Raw genomic sequence first — 15076 nt, forward strand, 5'->3', positions numbered from 1 at the left:
CTTACAAGACTGTAATAGCCTCCTATAAGAGTACTTCCCCCATAGATAGCTGAAGAAGTACTCTACGTCCTCAACAATTTTCAGAATATCTCGCCATATGTGCAACTTGCCCTCTATGGCATTCATAACTCCCTCAACCAACAAACATAGACCAAGCTTGTACACATCTTCCACAATAGTATAAGTCTTGAAAACATGGTCCACCTGTGAGAGCTTTACTCTTTCAGCATCGTTGAAATACTCATTTATCAACCGGTCGCTGAGATTATGCTCTTCCAACTCTTTTGGTGACGGGAAGGTACTAAAATTCAACCCCATCACCAGGGCAAACTCTCCCATGCCGAATCTACAAGACTTCGACCCCAAGAAGAAATGCACCTCATCTTCGTTGTTGCTGGCGATTTTCCTCAACAACAGTTGATGCACCAAGACTCCGGAGAAATAAAACTCTGAAGCCAAAAAGAACTACTTGAAAGGGGATTCCTTAGCCCTTTCAAGCAGCCTGAGCTCCACAAACCTAGTCTTAATGTGATTTAAAGTGCTACTACCCCGATGTGTCACTCGATCAGGAAAGTGATCACTGAACGGAACAAGCAACTTAGGCATCTGCAACAACACATGAAAATTTTTTGGTAAGAAAACAGAATGTTAAACAGAATCAAAAAAATTTCATCAAAACACTAAACTAAGTTGTCATCGAGCTATAATCGAGCTGCAACATACCCTATCGAGCAACTATCGAGCAATATCAACAACCTAAATATATGGAAACTATCAAGCCAGTGCCAAGCCTATCGAGCTAAGAAAAATCTGTCTACATAAATAACCATCGAGCTACAATCAAGTCTAATATCGAACCATTATTGAACCTATCGAGCCCTTGTAATCTAATACCATAGATCCATCGAGCCTACTATCGAACCTATCGGGCCCTTTTTATCTAATACCATAGATCCATCGAGCTCCTATCGATCCACCATCGAACCGTTCAAACTACTCTATCGAGCCTACTATCGAACCATAATCGAGCTAGTTTCATATATTGCCATAGATCAATCGAGCTTCTATCAAACCTTCATCGAACTTATCGAGATACTAGTTCAAACCCAGAAAAAATGACAGACCTAAGAACTGTCATACCCATTCCACACAACTAGATTCAAAGGGATCAAAACAACAATAATGAAAATATGGGTTCGATTGACGGGTTCGATTGACGGGTTCGAACTTGGTTCGACAGGTTCGTTGCCGACGTTGGTTCGACATGTTTGACAAGCTCGACAAGGTTGGGTGGCCGACTTCGGAGAAGAGAAAGAGAGAGGGTGAGATTGATTGGGTTTTTTTTTTTTGAGGTTTGCCTTCGGTTTCGGTTTCGGTTTCGGGGAGGAAGGGATTGAGAAAAACAGAGAGAGTGAGAGAGTTTGGGGGGGGGGGGATTTTGGGTGGGAAAAAATGAGGGAGTATTTTTGGTACTTTGTGAAAGTTTAGCACTAATTTGAAAAACTAATTAGTGATGGTATTATTTAGTAATTATACACAATATTATGCATAAATAGTGAAATTTCCCAATAAAAAATACTAAGTTAGTAATTAGTGTCGTTTAGAGGAAGAGAGTGTCGTATGCGCTACCTATCGTAATAGTTTAAATTTCATATCCATTAAAATATCCAATAGAACAACGTTACACGAAAGGCGCCATTGAAGCTGAGATAAGGCAGAACCACAAAAAAGCTATGATGAGAGTTTCTTCTGTACTTCTCTGCGGAACTACTACTCTCACCTCTACAGTTGCTCCAGTTCATCCTAACACGCTCCGCTTCACACTCTGCCCCGCCACTTCCACAACAACCCACTCTGCCACCACCGCCATTGCTCCCCTCCCTAAACCATTTCTCTCGTCCTCAACACCCAGCAAACCCACAAACCGAGCTGTCCAGGCTTTGGTAAGTACTCCTAGGGTTTCCCTACAACGCCATTGCAAATTCACAGAGTCAGAGGAGCTTGTCCACGACTACGACGACGATGATTTTGTCGTCGTCAACTTCTATCATTTTCTTTTCTTCGAAGACCCAAAGGCTGAGGTCGCTAAACACCTCTCTTTCATGGAGGTTCAACTCTTAAACCTTCTCAATAGTGTTGCATTGATTGTTATTCTTATTTAACAATTTTGAAATGCCTTATCGAAATTAGTTATAATAATTTGTTTGATAATATTAGGGCCTCGACATTTATGGGCGGATATATGTAAACGAACAAGGGATTAATGCTCAGGTACCATCCCTTTTCCTAGTGTCGAATGGATTTTTATTTTAGCAATGCCGTATTGCTATTCATATATATATATATATACATATATAATGCTTTATCTTGTATATCTGTCTTGTTTTAAAGTAATTTTCTCGTTCGTCTACACTTTTTTATGCGTTTTTTCATATACATTGTTCAAAATGTAGAAACAAAAGATGAATACACACCATTTGAGCACCTGGGTTTTAATATGTATTTCATATTTGTGCAGTACAGTGGTCCATCAAAAGATGCTTTGGCATATGTGGAATGGTTAAAAGAAGATGACAGATTTTCTGACATTTTAGTTCAGGTTTCTCCAGCACTAAATGGGCATGCCTTTCCAAAATTGAAGTTGCGGTATAAGCCTTCATTAGTTCAGGTAAACCACGCCATCTTTTTTTCTTCATTCTTATATCTATTTCCATTTAGTTCTGTTCTGTTTTCTATCTTTTGTCTCACGTGACTGTTAGTATTTAAGCTATGAACAGACACATACACATACTCTTCGTCTTTCCATCATAAACATTTCTGAATCCTTTACATAGGTGTGTGTCCATGTATCTGTGAAGAGGTGTTTGACTCATAGAACATAATTGTAACACTTCAAGTTTTAACGTGTCCAGTTTGAAGGAGGTGATGCTCATCTTCCTTTGCTCGATCCTTTGATGCGAGCAACACCGCTAGAACCATCTAAATGGAGAAAAAAATTAGAAGCTGCAAACCCAGTTGATGATCCATCAAAAGAGAATTCTAGTTCTAACTACATTTTACTAGATGTGAGAAATGGTATGCGCTCCTTCTTTCTGCATTTCAAACTAAATAACCAAGAAAGCTATAACTCTATGACTCCAAGAGAAAATTCTTTAGCTCTTTAGCTAAAACACTTTTGCTGGACTGAAGTTTGGCTACACAAAAAGCATGTCATTTAGTAACTGAATCTACACCTTAAAACCACATTACAGTGCTAATACAACAGTTCAATGGAATTTTCTCACTTCTATGTATAAAGTACCAAGATTAGGTGATAGATAAAAGGTTATTTGCTTTGAAGCAGGTGCTAAGAATTATTCCTTAAACTTGCTCCATATTGGAAGTAGCTTCCATATAAAATGAGCTGGCTCACTGAATAGCTAAACAACCAGAGATTGATGGCCCATGTTCTCCTATCAATAGCATTTCTCTTAAACTAATGACCCTTCAGAAGTGATAACTAGAAACCAAGATTTGAAATTTTTTTTATTGTTATTATGATTGCAACAGGGAATGTGATAATCAAAATGTTGAAGGGGCATGGTTCTTTGTCAGTGTTTTCAAAAAATGCTTGCTATTAGTTTCTTTTTCTTTGTTTTTGAATGATTGTTTAATATAACTCAGCATTTGAAGTTTAAAGGCTTTTTACATGCTAGTAATCAGGTTATGAGTGGGATATTGGACATTTTGATGGAGCTCAACGACCTGATGTGGACTGCTTTAGGAGCACTTCATATGGTTTATCAGAGTCAGAGGTATGGTCAATATTCATTATGTCCTGTCCATTGTAACCTTAAGTGTCAATTTTTTTTTTTTAAAAAAAAAGGATTACCCGACAGACTTATTTTGGGCCTAATTTTCAAAGTCCAAACACGCCACTTTTGTAAACACTTGTGATGACATCCAAATCTTGATGCTAACTAAGTGTTGATTATGCAATAAGGCTAGCCAGAGAATAAGTATTTATACTGAGACAATGACAAACATAAAGCACGCAAACACCAAGTATCTTGGATCATTCATCCACAAATTCAATATTATTAACTAATATCCATGTCTTCGCAAAGAGTTGAATATAACCTGGTCATTAGTAAATTAAAGATGACTAGAAGATTTTTAAATTTTGAAGGTGAAAAATTATAATCGCTCTTCAATTCGAAAATAAATTCTTAAATTACCCAGAGGGGTGGCTTTGCACCCACAAAGTTTAAATCCTTTCTGAGCACTTACATTACAATAGGATTAGCTAGGGGTATAGTTTTTTCTTTTTTAACAAGCATTGTAAAAATTGTCCCTTGTTGGACTTCATTTTCTTTTTCTGGGTTAGAAATTCATTGAATGCCCAAAGCATCAATATTGTACGTCATTAATATTTTACTAATATTTAGCTAGTTTGTTGTAGGCAATTTTGTGTATGTCAAAAAAAAAGCTAGTGCCGCAAGACAATGCAGGCAATTAGTGCATCTCCAATGCAAGTTAAATTTATGTGGCAATAAATTTAATATTTTTAATAAATTCTTATTAAAGCTGACCAATCAAATTAATTATTTTATATTTATTTTATTTATTTAAACCTCAATGAAATAAAATTATTGTGCATTTGTTGAATATTATTAATTTTTATAGTTTTTACATCCAAATATAATAAGAGCATCCCCATGCAAAGTCAAATCTTTGCGGCAATGTTATATTTTGGGACAATAGATAAAAAAATTTCTCTAATCTAATGTTAAAAGCTATATCAAATTTGACATATGCGACAAGTTATGCTAAATTTGACACAAAGTATAACATAGTGTCAAAAGTGACACAATAATAAATGTTCATCAAAGTTGTTTATATATTTTTTAAAAACTCAATCCCAATAAAATTAATTGTACGTTTATCGAATAATATTGACTTTTATAGCTTTACTTCCAAATAGCACTGCGTATAGAATTTGTGGATTGGAGCATAATGCTAAATATTGTGTTAAATATAACATTTATTCTTTTTTTTTTCAAATTTGGCATTGGCTTGCATTGGAGATTAGGGGTGCCCATATGGACCTGAAAACCCGAAGGATCCACCCAACCCGCACTCGGAAAAATGACGGAACCTGAATGGTTGAGTCGGGTCGGGCTCAATCCGAGTGATGCGTCAGGTCGGGTTTGAGTTCGGGTGTAGTAATTTATGTATGTCGAGTTCGGGTACCTGACCGAGTCTTATTTTTTTTCTTCAGTTTTTTAGTTTTAGTTTTATTTATTTATTTATTTTTTTTTTAAAAAAAACACCTAAACTAAACCCTAAAAAACTAAAAGACCCGACCCCCCACCCTCTTCCCCTCCTTCCAGAAATTATGGATTTTTGTTTTTGATTAGAGTTGGAACTTGAATGTTAGTTTTATATTTGTGAATTGTGATTTGTGAGTGAACTTACAACATGATCCAATGGTTCTTTGAGTGAATTGGAATAGCCATTAGCCATAGCCAATACTCAAGTCAATAGTTATATAAAATAAATTAAAGAAAAAAAAAGGGCCAATCACCCGAACCCGTCCCCACCCGAGTCTATTTGGTTGGGTTCGGTTTCATTTCTCCCCCACCTGACCCCAACCCTATACCATTTTAGGCGGGTTTGGTATTACCTTTACCCATCCAAAATCTGAAAAACCCAAACCCGACCAACCCGCCCAATGTGCAGCCCTATTAGGAGATTATCTAACATTTCATATAACATTTGTACATTGAAGCATGATGCTACTTGTTGTACCACTGAATAACATTTAGTCACTTTAAGTCAAATTTCAAATTAGCATCTGCATTGTATTGGAGATGTTCCTATGATTAGCCAAAAGTTTTATCTGCCTTCTATCAGCCACCTGCAATGCAATCTGATCTCAAGAAACATATTAGCCCTTCCTAATCAAGGACCTCCGTACCCTTAGTCAGTGCAAGACATCCACTTTCTTAGATCACCATCTCCTCGAGTCACTCCCACTTCCACCCAACCACTGCTGTCCATCACTCTAGCCTTTCACCAAAGTCAAACACCACATGCCCCAAAAAAGGTGGAATCTCAGCCAAGGATCTGGCGGTTAGTGCTTCATTACTGCAGTCATGGTTAAAATAAGCAGTAGGCTTGTATCAATAGTAAGGATGAGTTGCTGTGTTTTAGAAAGTCAATTTGACAATATGAAGGTTGCAGCCTCTAGCTTCTTATAGTTTCACAGAAGGTTCCAAAGATGTGGAGGATTAATTTTATGAATTATCATATCATCAATTGCTGTAAAATTTATCGTTTCTAATATTGATATCAAAATCTAGTATGTATGTTTTTTAATAATCTTTGATCCACATTCAGGTCCCTGCTTCAGACCCTTTAGCAGATGTTGATAAAGAAAAAACAGACATATTGATGTATTGTACTGGAGGCATTCGTTGTGATGTATATTCGACAATTCTGAGGTAATTCACTTTTTCTCCTTTCTTACTTTTCTGAATTTTGTATTATTTTGGCTTCCTTGACCCAAAAATTTGGCAACCAAGAGTTTTTAAGAATACCAGGATTCACCGTGTTTGAGTGATTGATTGTGGAACTTTGCTGGTTTTGCACTTGCAAGATCCCAAAAGAACAAGAAAAAAATGTCCTAGCCTGCATTTCAGCTATCTTTTGGAAGTTTAACTACTATATGCTGTTAGATAAATAGCGTGGGGTTTACCAACCTATGGAACCAACCCAAAAATATGGTGGGAATAATATGGTAGCCCAAGTCGAGCTAAATCTGTTTCTTGTTTATGGTCTTCTGTTGGTAACGTTAAGGATGATATGTTTGTGAAAGTTAAATACAATAGGACTATAAGGTTGTGTCTAACCCTGGTGTTTGTTGAAAGTTCTTTGCAACTAGTTGAGTTTTATACCACTGAATAGAACCATTTTCCATCTGGGTTATATTTGATTCTAGAAACCCATTAGCTTCCACCATATCCATACCAGAAGTTGAAAATACTAGTTGTATAGCCTGCTTCCATCTGGAATGAGATCATGATATAAATCTGCAGAAACACTAACTAAACCAGATTTAGTATAAACTACCAGTAGCTTAGTCTATAATTTTCTGTTCTGGACCTTGCAGTCATAGAATGGACAAGCAAGGTATTGTAACTGGTAGCTTGCTGGAGAGAGCTGGCAACTGAATTTCCAAATTGATAGCTTGTATCTCAACAGGTAAAGGTGTCTCAACAGAGGAAAATGAGAAAAGAGCTCAAGTGAACTTTTACTTCTGTATTGTGACCAAGTTTACAACAGAACAAACTATAAGATCTTTCTGTCAAACTAACTTAAAAAATTACAGTAATCTAGACAAGCACACTAACATGAATACGGAATATTCTTTAACTAATTTGCTAACTAATAGTTGGAGATCATCTAATCAGTTTTTCTAATACACGGGATCCTCAAAGTGCAGATTGCTATAATATTATTCATGTTTTGTCTCCTGCGGCTTTTTCTGGAGCACTTGGAAAATTATTTTTCCTTTTTGTTATCTTTGTTTTCAATAATATATCACATGGACTGAGTTTGTCACTCCATCATGTTTGACTCATTTAATAATTGAATTTTTTATCGGAAAGAACAAACATTTATTATTAGCAATTCCACTGTTTATAAAAGGTGTTTAATTTCATCTTGCAGGCAGCGGGGTTTTCAAAATTTGTACACATTAGAGGGTGGCATCGCACATTATCTGAAGAGAGAAGGTCCCGTCAAATGGACTGGGAATTTGTTCGTGTTTGACTCCCGTCTTTCTCTATCACCTTCTACTTACAAGCCTGAAGCCCTGACTAAAGCAATCAAGACGGAAAAAAATTTCAGCCATAATAATGCATTTGCTAAATGCTACGTCTGTGGTTCACAAGTCTGTGAACTGAGGCATAGGAACTGTGCAAATATTGATTGCAACTTACTTTTTCTGTAAGTTTTTTTTATTCCTCCCTCTAATTTTGTAGGTCATTGTAACTGAGAGTATTCTCACCAACACCTTTTTTTTTCCAACTAATCGTGACACATTTTTCCACTTTCCTTTTGTACATTTAATTAATTTATTTATTTATTAATATTTTGTACTGGGTTGATTTATTGGAAGTGATCTTTAGATACATTATATCGACATTAACTATTAAGTGGATCTTGGTTTCAGGTGTTGTACGGAATGTGTGACCGATTTAAGAGGATGTTGCTGTGTAAATTGCACCACTGCTCCTCGACTTAGGCCTGTGCTACGAGGACATCAAAGATACAAAAAGTGGCACATATATAGAGACTCGGACTCGGAGTTGCTTAGCAACTCGACAGCTTAATCAAAGGCATTAATCCTCAAGGTCAGAAATGGTTACTTTATACATAAATTGAAAATCTAAAAGTTATAGCATTGAGTTTTGCAAGAACAGTTTCTAAAAGCTAGCTTCACCTGTTTCAAAAAATCGTCTTACCTGAGCAAAAGCCACAGTTTCTTGCATTCAAAGTATTTTAATGCAATGAATAGCAGTTGTCTATAACTTGTCCTATTTTTTATATCTCAAAAAAAAAAAAAAACCTGTCTATATCTTTACATACTGCATAGTGAATAATTTACGAGGCAGAATTCAAATATTTGTTCTGTGTGCAATTTTTTCATATCAATTTTCAACTGGGTTTGTGATGAATCCACTCAGTCCTCAAAAGGAACTTGGATTGGAGGAATTATTTACTAATTAGTGGAAGCATTGACCAAGTGAGAAAAAAAATATCTTCAATTTCATCAAACTGAAAGCAATATGTTTTTTTTTCCTTAAAAGGAAATTTGAGATAATGATACAAACCAATCCTAGGGTCTAATTCAATGTTTAAAATACCGCAGCCTCAAGGCATTTTGTTTTTGTGAGGCGAGGCGTACACCTCAAGGCGTATGCCTCAAATATTTAATTAAGGAAAGGGGAGGAGAGGTAGGGAGGAAGGCAGGTTTTGTTTTGTTTTTTTTTTTTCTTTCTCTGCTTCAAAGGCACGGCTGGCTGGGTAGAGGAGATGAATGAGAGGGAGAAGAGAGGAGAAGATGGATAGAAAGGAGAGGCTGAGTGAGTGAGTAGGTAGGGTTTCTAGTTTTATTTGTTTTAAGTTTTATTGGGCCTATTTAAATCTAAGTTTTATTAGGTTTTGGTCTATTTAAGATAAGTTTTGATAAGTTTTTTTTGGGCTTATTTAGACCAGTTTTTTATTTTGGGCATAAAAAACCCATTACAAAATATACTCCTAAGGCGTACGCCTCTCTTTATTTCCGCCTCACCTGCCTCAACTCAGCACCTCACTTCTGCTAAGCAAGGCGCACTGGTTTGCCTCAAAACCGCTTTCTTAAACAGTGGTCTAATTTAACATCAAGATCAAGAACTTTTAGTGGATTACATGTCATCAACATACATAGTATCTAACTAAATCTAATATCTCAGAGTATTATCAGACACAAAAAAACAAGTTGGGTGAAGTCTCAAATCAGTAGGCGACATGATTGGATTATTTCCAACTCTAAGTTTGTCTTGAAGATGTAATTTCATCCCTTATTTTGGAGTTTGATGGATAATCTTTAGTTGACATTTGAGAATTGTAACGTACTATTTCACCAACGAACATGTGACATTTGAGAATAGAAGAGGTTGATTCGCTTTTGTCTTAACGTGTAGGATCATAGGAGCTACTAATTGCACCTTTGGCTTTGGGGTTTAGAGTTGGGACCTAATATTCCAGTGTGCCAACTATTATTATGCTGAAATGATTCCTAATAATAGGTGTTTAGTACTCTAAACTAAGCTATTGGTTTCATTTTCTAGTTGCAAGTCTTAAGAGGGAACAACAGTAAGCTTACCTATGTATATGATTATATAACATGTATACATAAAAGTGTTACTTTGGCAAGAGTGGTATAAAATGTGATTTTTCCAAATGAATTGATCTAAATGATTATAAACAAATCTTGTCTTCCTATTTTTGCCCCCTCAATCGATCTTTTTCGACCCGTCTTTTCATATCACTTCCAATGGATGCTCTATTCTATTCTTCAAAATACATTGTCAAAACTCTATTATTTTATTTTACATCAAACATTTAAATTACACTATACATAAGTTTATTTATTTATTTTATATATTTTCTCTATATTATTAAAAAAATTAATCATTAAACTAATAAAAATGAGAGTGAAAGAAAAAAAAAAAAAATAAATAATATATAATTAAAATAGAAAGAGAATGAAAGAAAAAATAGTAAAATATTTTTAGCTCATGGAGTAGTTGTCTTTGAATGTGGGGTATTATTATTCATTAAGCTAAATAAAATGTAAAATAGTTCAAGTTTAGCTCAATTATTGAAAGCTAAATTTTACAAATTTTTCTCTACATTTTAAAAAATGAGCTACATTACATTATCCATTGGGAGTGTTCTTGCTATTCTTCTCCCTTTGGACAAACCAAGAACTCTTTTGTCTACCTCACAACAAACCTAAGAAAAACAATAATAAGAATAATATATAAACATATATTAAAAAAAAAAACTGATGGGAATGATTTTCCCTTCTTTGACGAAGAAAGGTATTTTACTTGGCATATTCCTATTTGGAACATGTACTACATTTAGTAAATTAGGGGTTGGTGTGATTACTCCACTTTTGTTATTTTTCGCATCACTCTTTCTAATTAAATATATTATTTTGATAAATTAACATAAATATCCTTATTGAATATTAACAAATAAAATTATTTTTTTAGCCTAACATATATTACTTATACTTACAATGCACGTTTGTTTAATTTTAAAGTTATAAACATTGTCTATAAATTTAATAAAATTTGGTTTACTGGTTTACTGTTTTTTTTAAATATATATAATAGAGTAAATTATAGTTCTATAGTATATATAAATATTTATATCAATAATTTTTATATATATGACATTTATACACAACGTTGATATAAATATATATTTACATGGGTACATGACATATATATAAACTACAATAATATTAAAAAAGAAATTAATAATAGAAATAAAATAAGAATAAAAAAAATCATAGTGTAGACAGTAGTATACATGCATCAACTATTTTTAGTTTTTAATGTATCTCACAATGTCCTTTGGTGAATTTGATGAAGAAAAATAGCTACAATCACTTGATAAAAAACAAATTATCACACAAATTTATAAGATAAAAAAATGATGTATGCTTTTATTATTTTTAAATAAATATGATTTAATTATTTAAATTATCATAAAATATCCTTAAAATATCTTATTTTAATTAATTTATTTATTTATTTTTGTTTAAGTTTATGTTTGTTCTAGTTTTTGAATTTGACAGTGACAATAAAATATTATATATTATATGTTTAATATAATATTAATATTATAGATGGATTTTAAATTTTTGTTAGTTTTTTTTTAAAAAAAGTTTGTTTCTAGTTGATAGTAGATTATATTATGTTATATGTTTAATATGATATTATTCTAATACGTGAAATTTAAGTTTAAGTTTAATTAAATTTTATTTAAGTTATAAAACGTATGGTTTTATTATTTTAAAATAAATGTCATTGTAATCGTCACGTTCTGGTTGTGCTCTTTAGGAGCTTCTGGTTAATCCAGTGTAGACTCTATGGGTCTTCTTCTTGCATCTGTACATTGGTAGTCCAGAGTCATACCATCCAGAGAATATTTTCTTGTCCTTTAGTTAGTGAACCATTTTAGCTACCCTCTTAGAGATTGTTCGAAACATTGAGGGTTGGTTCTTGTTGTTTCTGAGACTCACTCATTGGTCGCTATGAGGAGTCAAACAATGGAAGCTCCCGAACTCTCTGAATGGTTTGATGAGGCCCTGCAGATTTCCATGGAGGAGATGGAGTTAGAGCTAGTCCTGTCGGAGAACTCCTACATGCATGGAAACCTCCTGTTGGGAAGATTATTTGCTAAAAAAAGAGTGTCCCAAACCATTATCAAGGCAGTGTTGAAGATGGCATGGGCATCAATAAAGGGGTGGTCTTTCAAAGAGCTCCATGATGGGCTCCTCATGTTTCAGTTCCAAAACAAGAGTGATGCGTAGGGAGTCTTGGATCGCCGTCCTTGGTCCATCAGTGGTGCTCTTCTTGCTTTGGAGCCTTGGCCGATTGACGTGGGATACAATGAGGTGGAGTTTTCAACTGCACCTATCTGGATTATGGTACATGGGATCCCCATTGGATTTTGGAATGATGCAATTCTTCACATGGTGGCTGCTAGGGCAAGTAAAACATATATGATACCGGATCACGCCTTGTCTTACGGAACCGGAACGCTGTGATTTTGAGCGGTTATAGAGATTGAGAAACCTCTTGTCGCAGGATTCCCCCTGAGAAGAGAAAATATAACCCCTTAATGGTTGCAATTTAAATATGTGAGGCTACCAAAGATATGTTTCAAATGTGGCATTATGGGCCATGACATGAAGCAGTGTTTCCGACAACCAACCTTATGAAGGCCAAAGCTTCCCGATGTTTGGCGAATGGATCCGAGCGGAAAGCTGGGAAAGATCACCATTTCACTTGGCCCGTCCAAAGTGGTTTCTCAACTGGGTCTCATCAAAAGCTAGGATCAACGTAGATAAGCAGAACCCTGCGACGACGTCGACTTCAACAGCCACACCAGATAACTTGAGCTTACGATCTCCTCCGCCGAAGAAGAGAACAATTCGATCGAAACTAGAGGCTCACGGTAGCCTCGATCTTCAACCCAACGGAAAGAGACGGGTCGTCAGTTGCTCAGCCAAAGCCACGCCTCCCTGCAGCGGTTCAGTCCTCGGTGAGCTCAGGTCCAGGTACGAAACTTACCAGTTTCAGTGAAACATGCCAGCGTCAAGGGAAAGAAGTTGAAAAGGTACCCTAACCTCCTTCCTCTTTGTGCAATTCGATTCATGGTAGTGGTCAGAATAGTACCATGCAAAAACCACTAAGTCAACACGTGAGTGTACATGATGGATTCAAAAACAACTCAGAGGAATTTAAGGCCCAACTGCTAAGGAATTTCTTTGGGCCCGAATCAATCACTATCCCATGGCCTTCAAGTGACTGTTGGGCTCAAGCATTTAAGCTTTATTTGGGCCAAGAGACTATTAATAAATATTGGCCCACACAATCCCTTTACAAGCCTCCATTAGCCTTTGAAAACCTGATGGACCATTCACAAGAGCCTCTAAGAAAAAGGAAATTAGTTGGGCCTATAACTCATTTACCTCAATCCGGGTCTCCTCCATCCACGATTGGCAGCCCATTGTCACCCATCATCAATGTGAGTAGTAGTCCACCAACTACTCCATCATTCCTAAAGGATGCTCCAGCCTTGACCGTGCCAAGTCATGGCTTTAATATTGGAACCGAAGGGACCCCAACAAGCTATCAAGCATCACATGGGAAAGTGGGCCGAAAACGAAAACACTCTAAAACCCCCACACGACAAAGGGGCTCCAAGTCAACTTCTAGTAGCGGCAAAGCAAGGGGGAGACCACGCAAGGTTCACAAGGAGGATGCAGGGCCGCTTATTGAGGTAACTTTGGATACGGGGGAGACACTTAAACAAAAGGAGTTTCTAAAATTTATTAGAGAATTGAGGAGTGATGAAAATGATCAAGGTGAAGGCACCTCTGACTGCTATCAAGACTCGGCCATAAAGGAGGACCGAACTAACTTACCATCAGTACAAGAAGAAGAAAATTCACAAACCACCTAGGTTTTTCACTTTGGGGCTTTGTAGGCTGGCCCGAAAGAGCTTCCACTGTCCTCATGAAACTCTTATCCTGGAACTGTCGAGGTCTAGCCCGCGGACCAGCAGTTCGTGAACTAGCGGAACTCAATAGAGTCTACAATCCTGAGGTTCTTATTATGTCTGAAACTAGAGTTCGAGAGGAACGTTTTTCAATTGTGTTGAGGAAACTACATTTTGGTTAACTATGTTTATGTTGCTCCTTTGGGCCTTCCGGGTGGCTTTGGTATCTGTTGGAAGAAAGGAGTCAATTTTGAGTTATTTCACTCCTCAAAGAATTGCATTAAAGGGGCAATTAAGTTTGATCCTGTTCACACCCACTGGCATATTTATGCAACGTATGACCCTCCTTCATTGGTTGGCCAGGAAGAATTTTGGCGGCATCTTGGAGAGGAAATCATCCAATCCTCTGTCCCAGTTCTCATCATTGGTGATCTCAATGGAATGCTTAAGGATTCAGAGAACCTTAATTACACAAAACCAGGTAATACTTCCTACTACTCCTTTGATCTGAGGAGAATGGTTTCTATAACAAGCCTGATTGATTTGGGAGCGGGTGGCACACCGTTCACCTAGAGAAAGAAAATTAGTACAACGGGTGGTCTGAGTTCCCTCAAGCGTGCCCGGTTAAACCGTGGTTTGGTCAACTTTGAGTGGAGAATTCTAATGCCAAAAGCGGTGGTTACGAATATCCCGACAAGTTCCTCGGACCATAACCACATTTTGCTCGACACCTTGGGGAATAAGGAGAAAAGATTACGAGTGTTCCGGTATGAAAACATGTGGTATCGTGACAAGCGAAGTTTGTGGGTGGTGCGCAAAGCCTGGAAATCAACACACCATCCCAATCCTATGCGGAATTTTGAAGCTAAGCTGCGACAAGTGAGAAGGGACTTGACTACTTGGAATCGAACTCAATTCAAGAGGGTTCGCAGCCAAATCTCATAGGCCAAAAATACTCTTGAAGACTGAATGTTCTAATAATCAAGATCTGACAGAGGAGGTCATAGCTAGATTGTCCCTTGATGAAGCGTTGAGGAGGGAAGAGATTTTTTTGAAGCAGAAATCCCGGATAGATTGGCTCAAGGATGGGGATAAGAGTACCAAATTTTTCCATGCCTCCACCATTATTAGAAGGCGGAGGAATTTCATTAGCATTATCAAAGACTCTCGTGGTAATTGGTTATCATCTAGGAAAGAGGTTGCTGATTGTTTTTTGGAAAAGTTTAGGGACATTTTTATCGCG

At 36.4% G+C, this 15076-nt stretch overlaps 1 protein-coding gene across 1 annotated transcript; it reads left to right on the forward strand.

Moving 5' to 3' along the window:
- Positions 1 to 1691: 1691 nt before the first annotated feature.
- Positions 1692 to 8823, forward strand: LOC133822617 (rhodanese-like domain-containing protein 8, chloroplastic). The gene is made up of 8 exons (XM_062255012.1): positions 1692 to 2108; positions 2218 to 2271; positions 2519 to 2668; positions 2913 to 3075; positions 3703 to 3794; positions 6382 to 6485; positions 7714 to 7992; positions 8219 to 8823. Exons 1-8 carry the CDS (start codon positions 1734 to 1736, stop codon positions 8376 to 8378), a joined length of 1377 nt encoding a protein of 458 aa, XP_062110996.1. The 5' UTR covers positions 1692 to 1733; the 3' UTR covers positions 8379 to 8823.
- Positions 8824 to 15076: the final 6253 nt, after the last annotated feature.

The sequence above is a fragment of the Humulus lupulus genome, chromosome 3, assembly GCF_963169125.1.
Source record: "Humulus lupulus chromosome 3, drHumLupu1.1, whole genome shotgun sequence".
Taxonomy (NCBI): domain Eukaryota; kingdom Viridiplantae; phylum Streptophyta; class Magnoliopsida; order Rosales; family Cannabaceae; genus Humulus; species Humulus lupulus.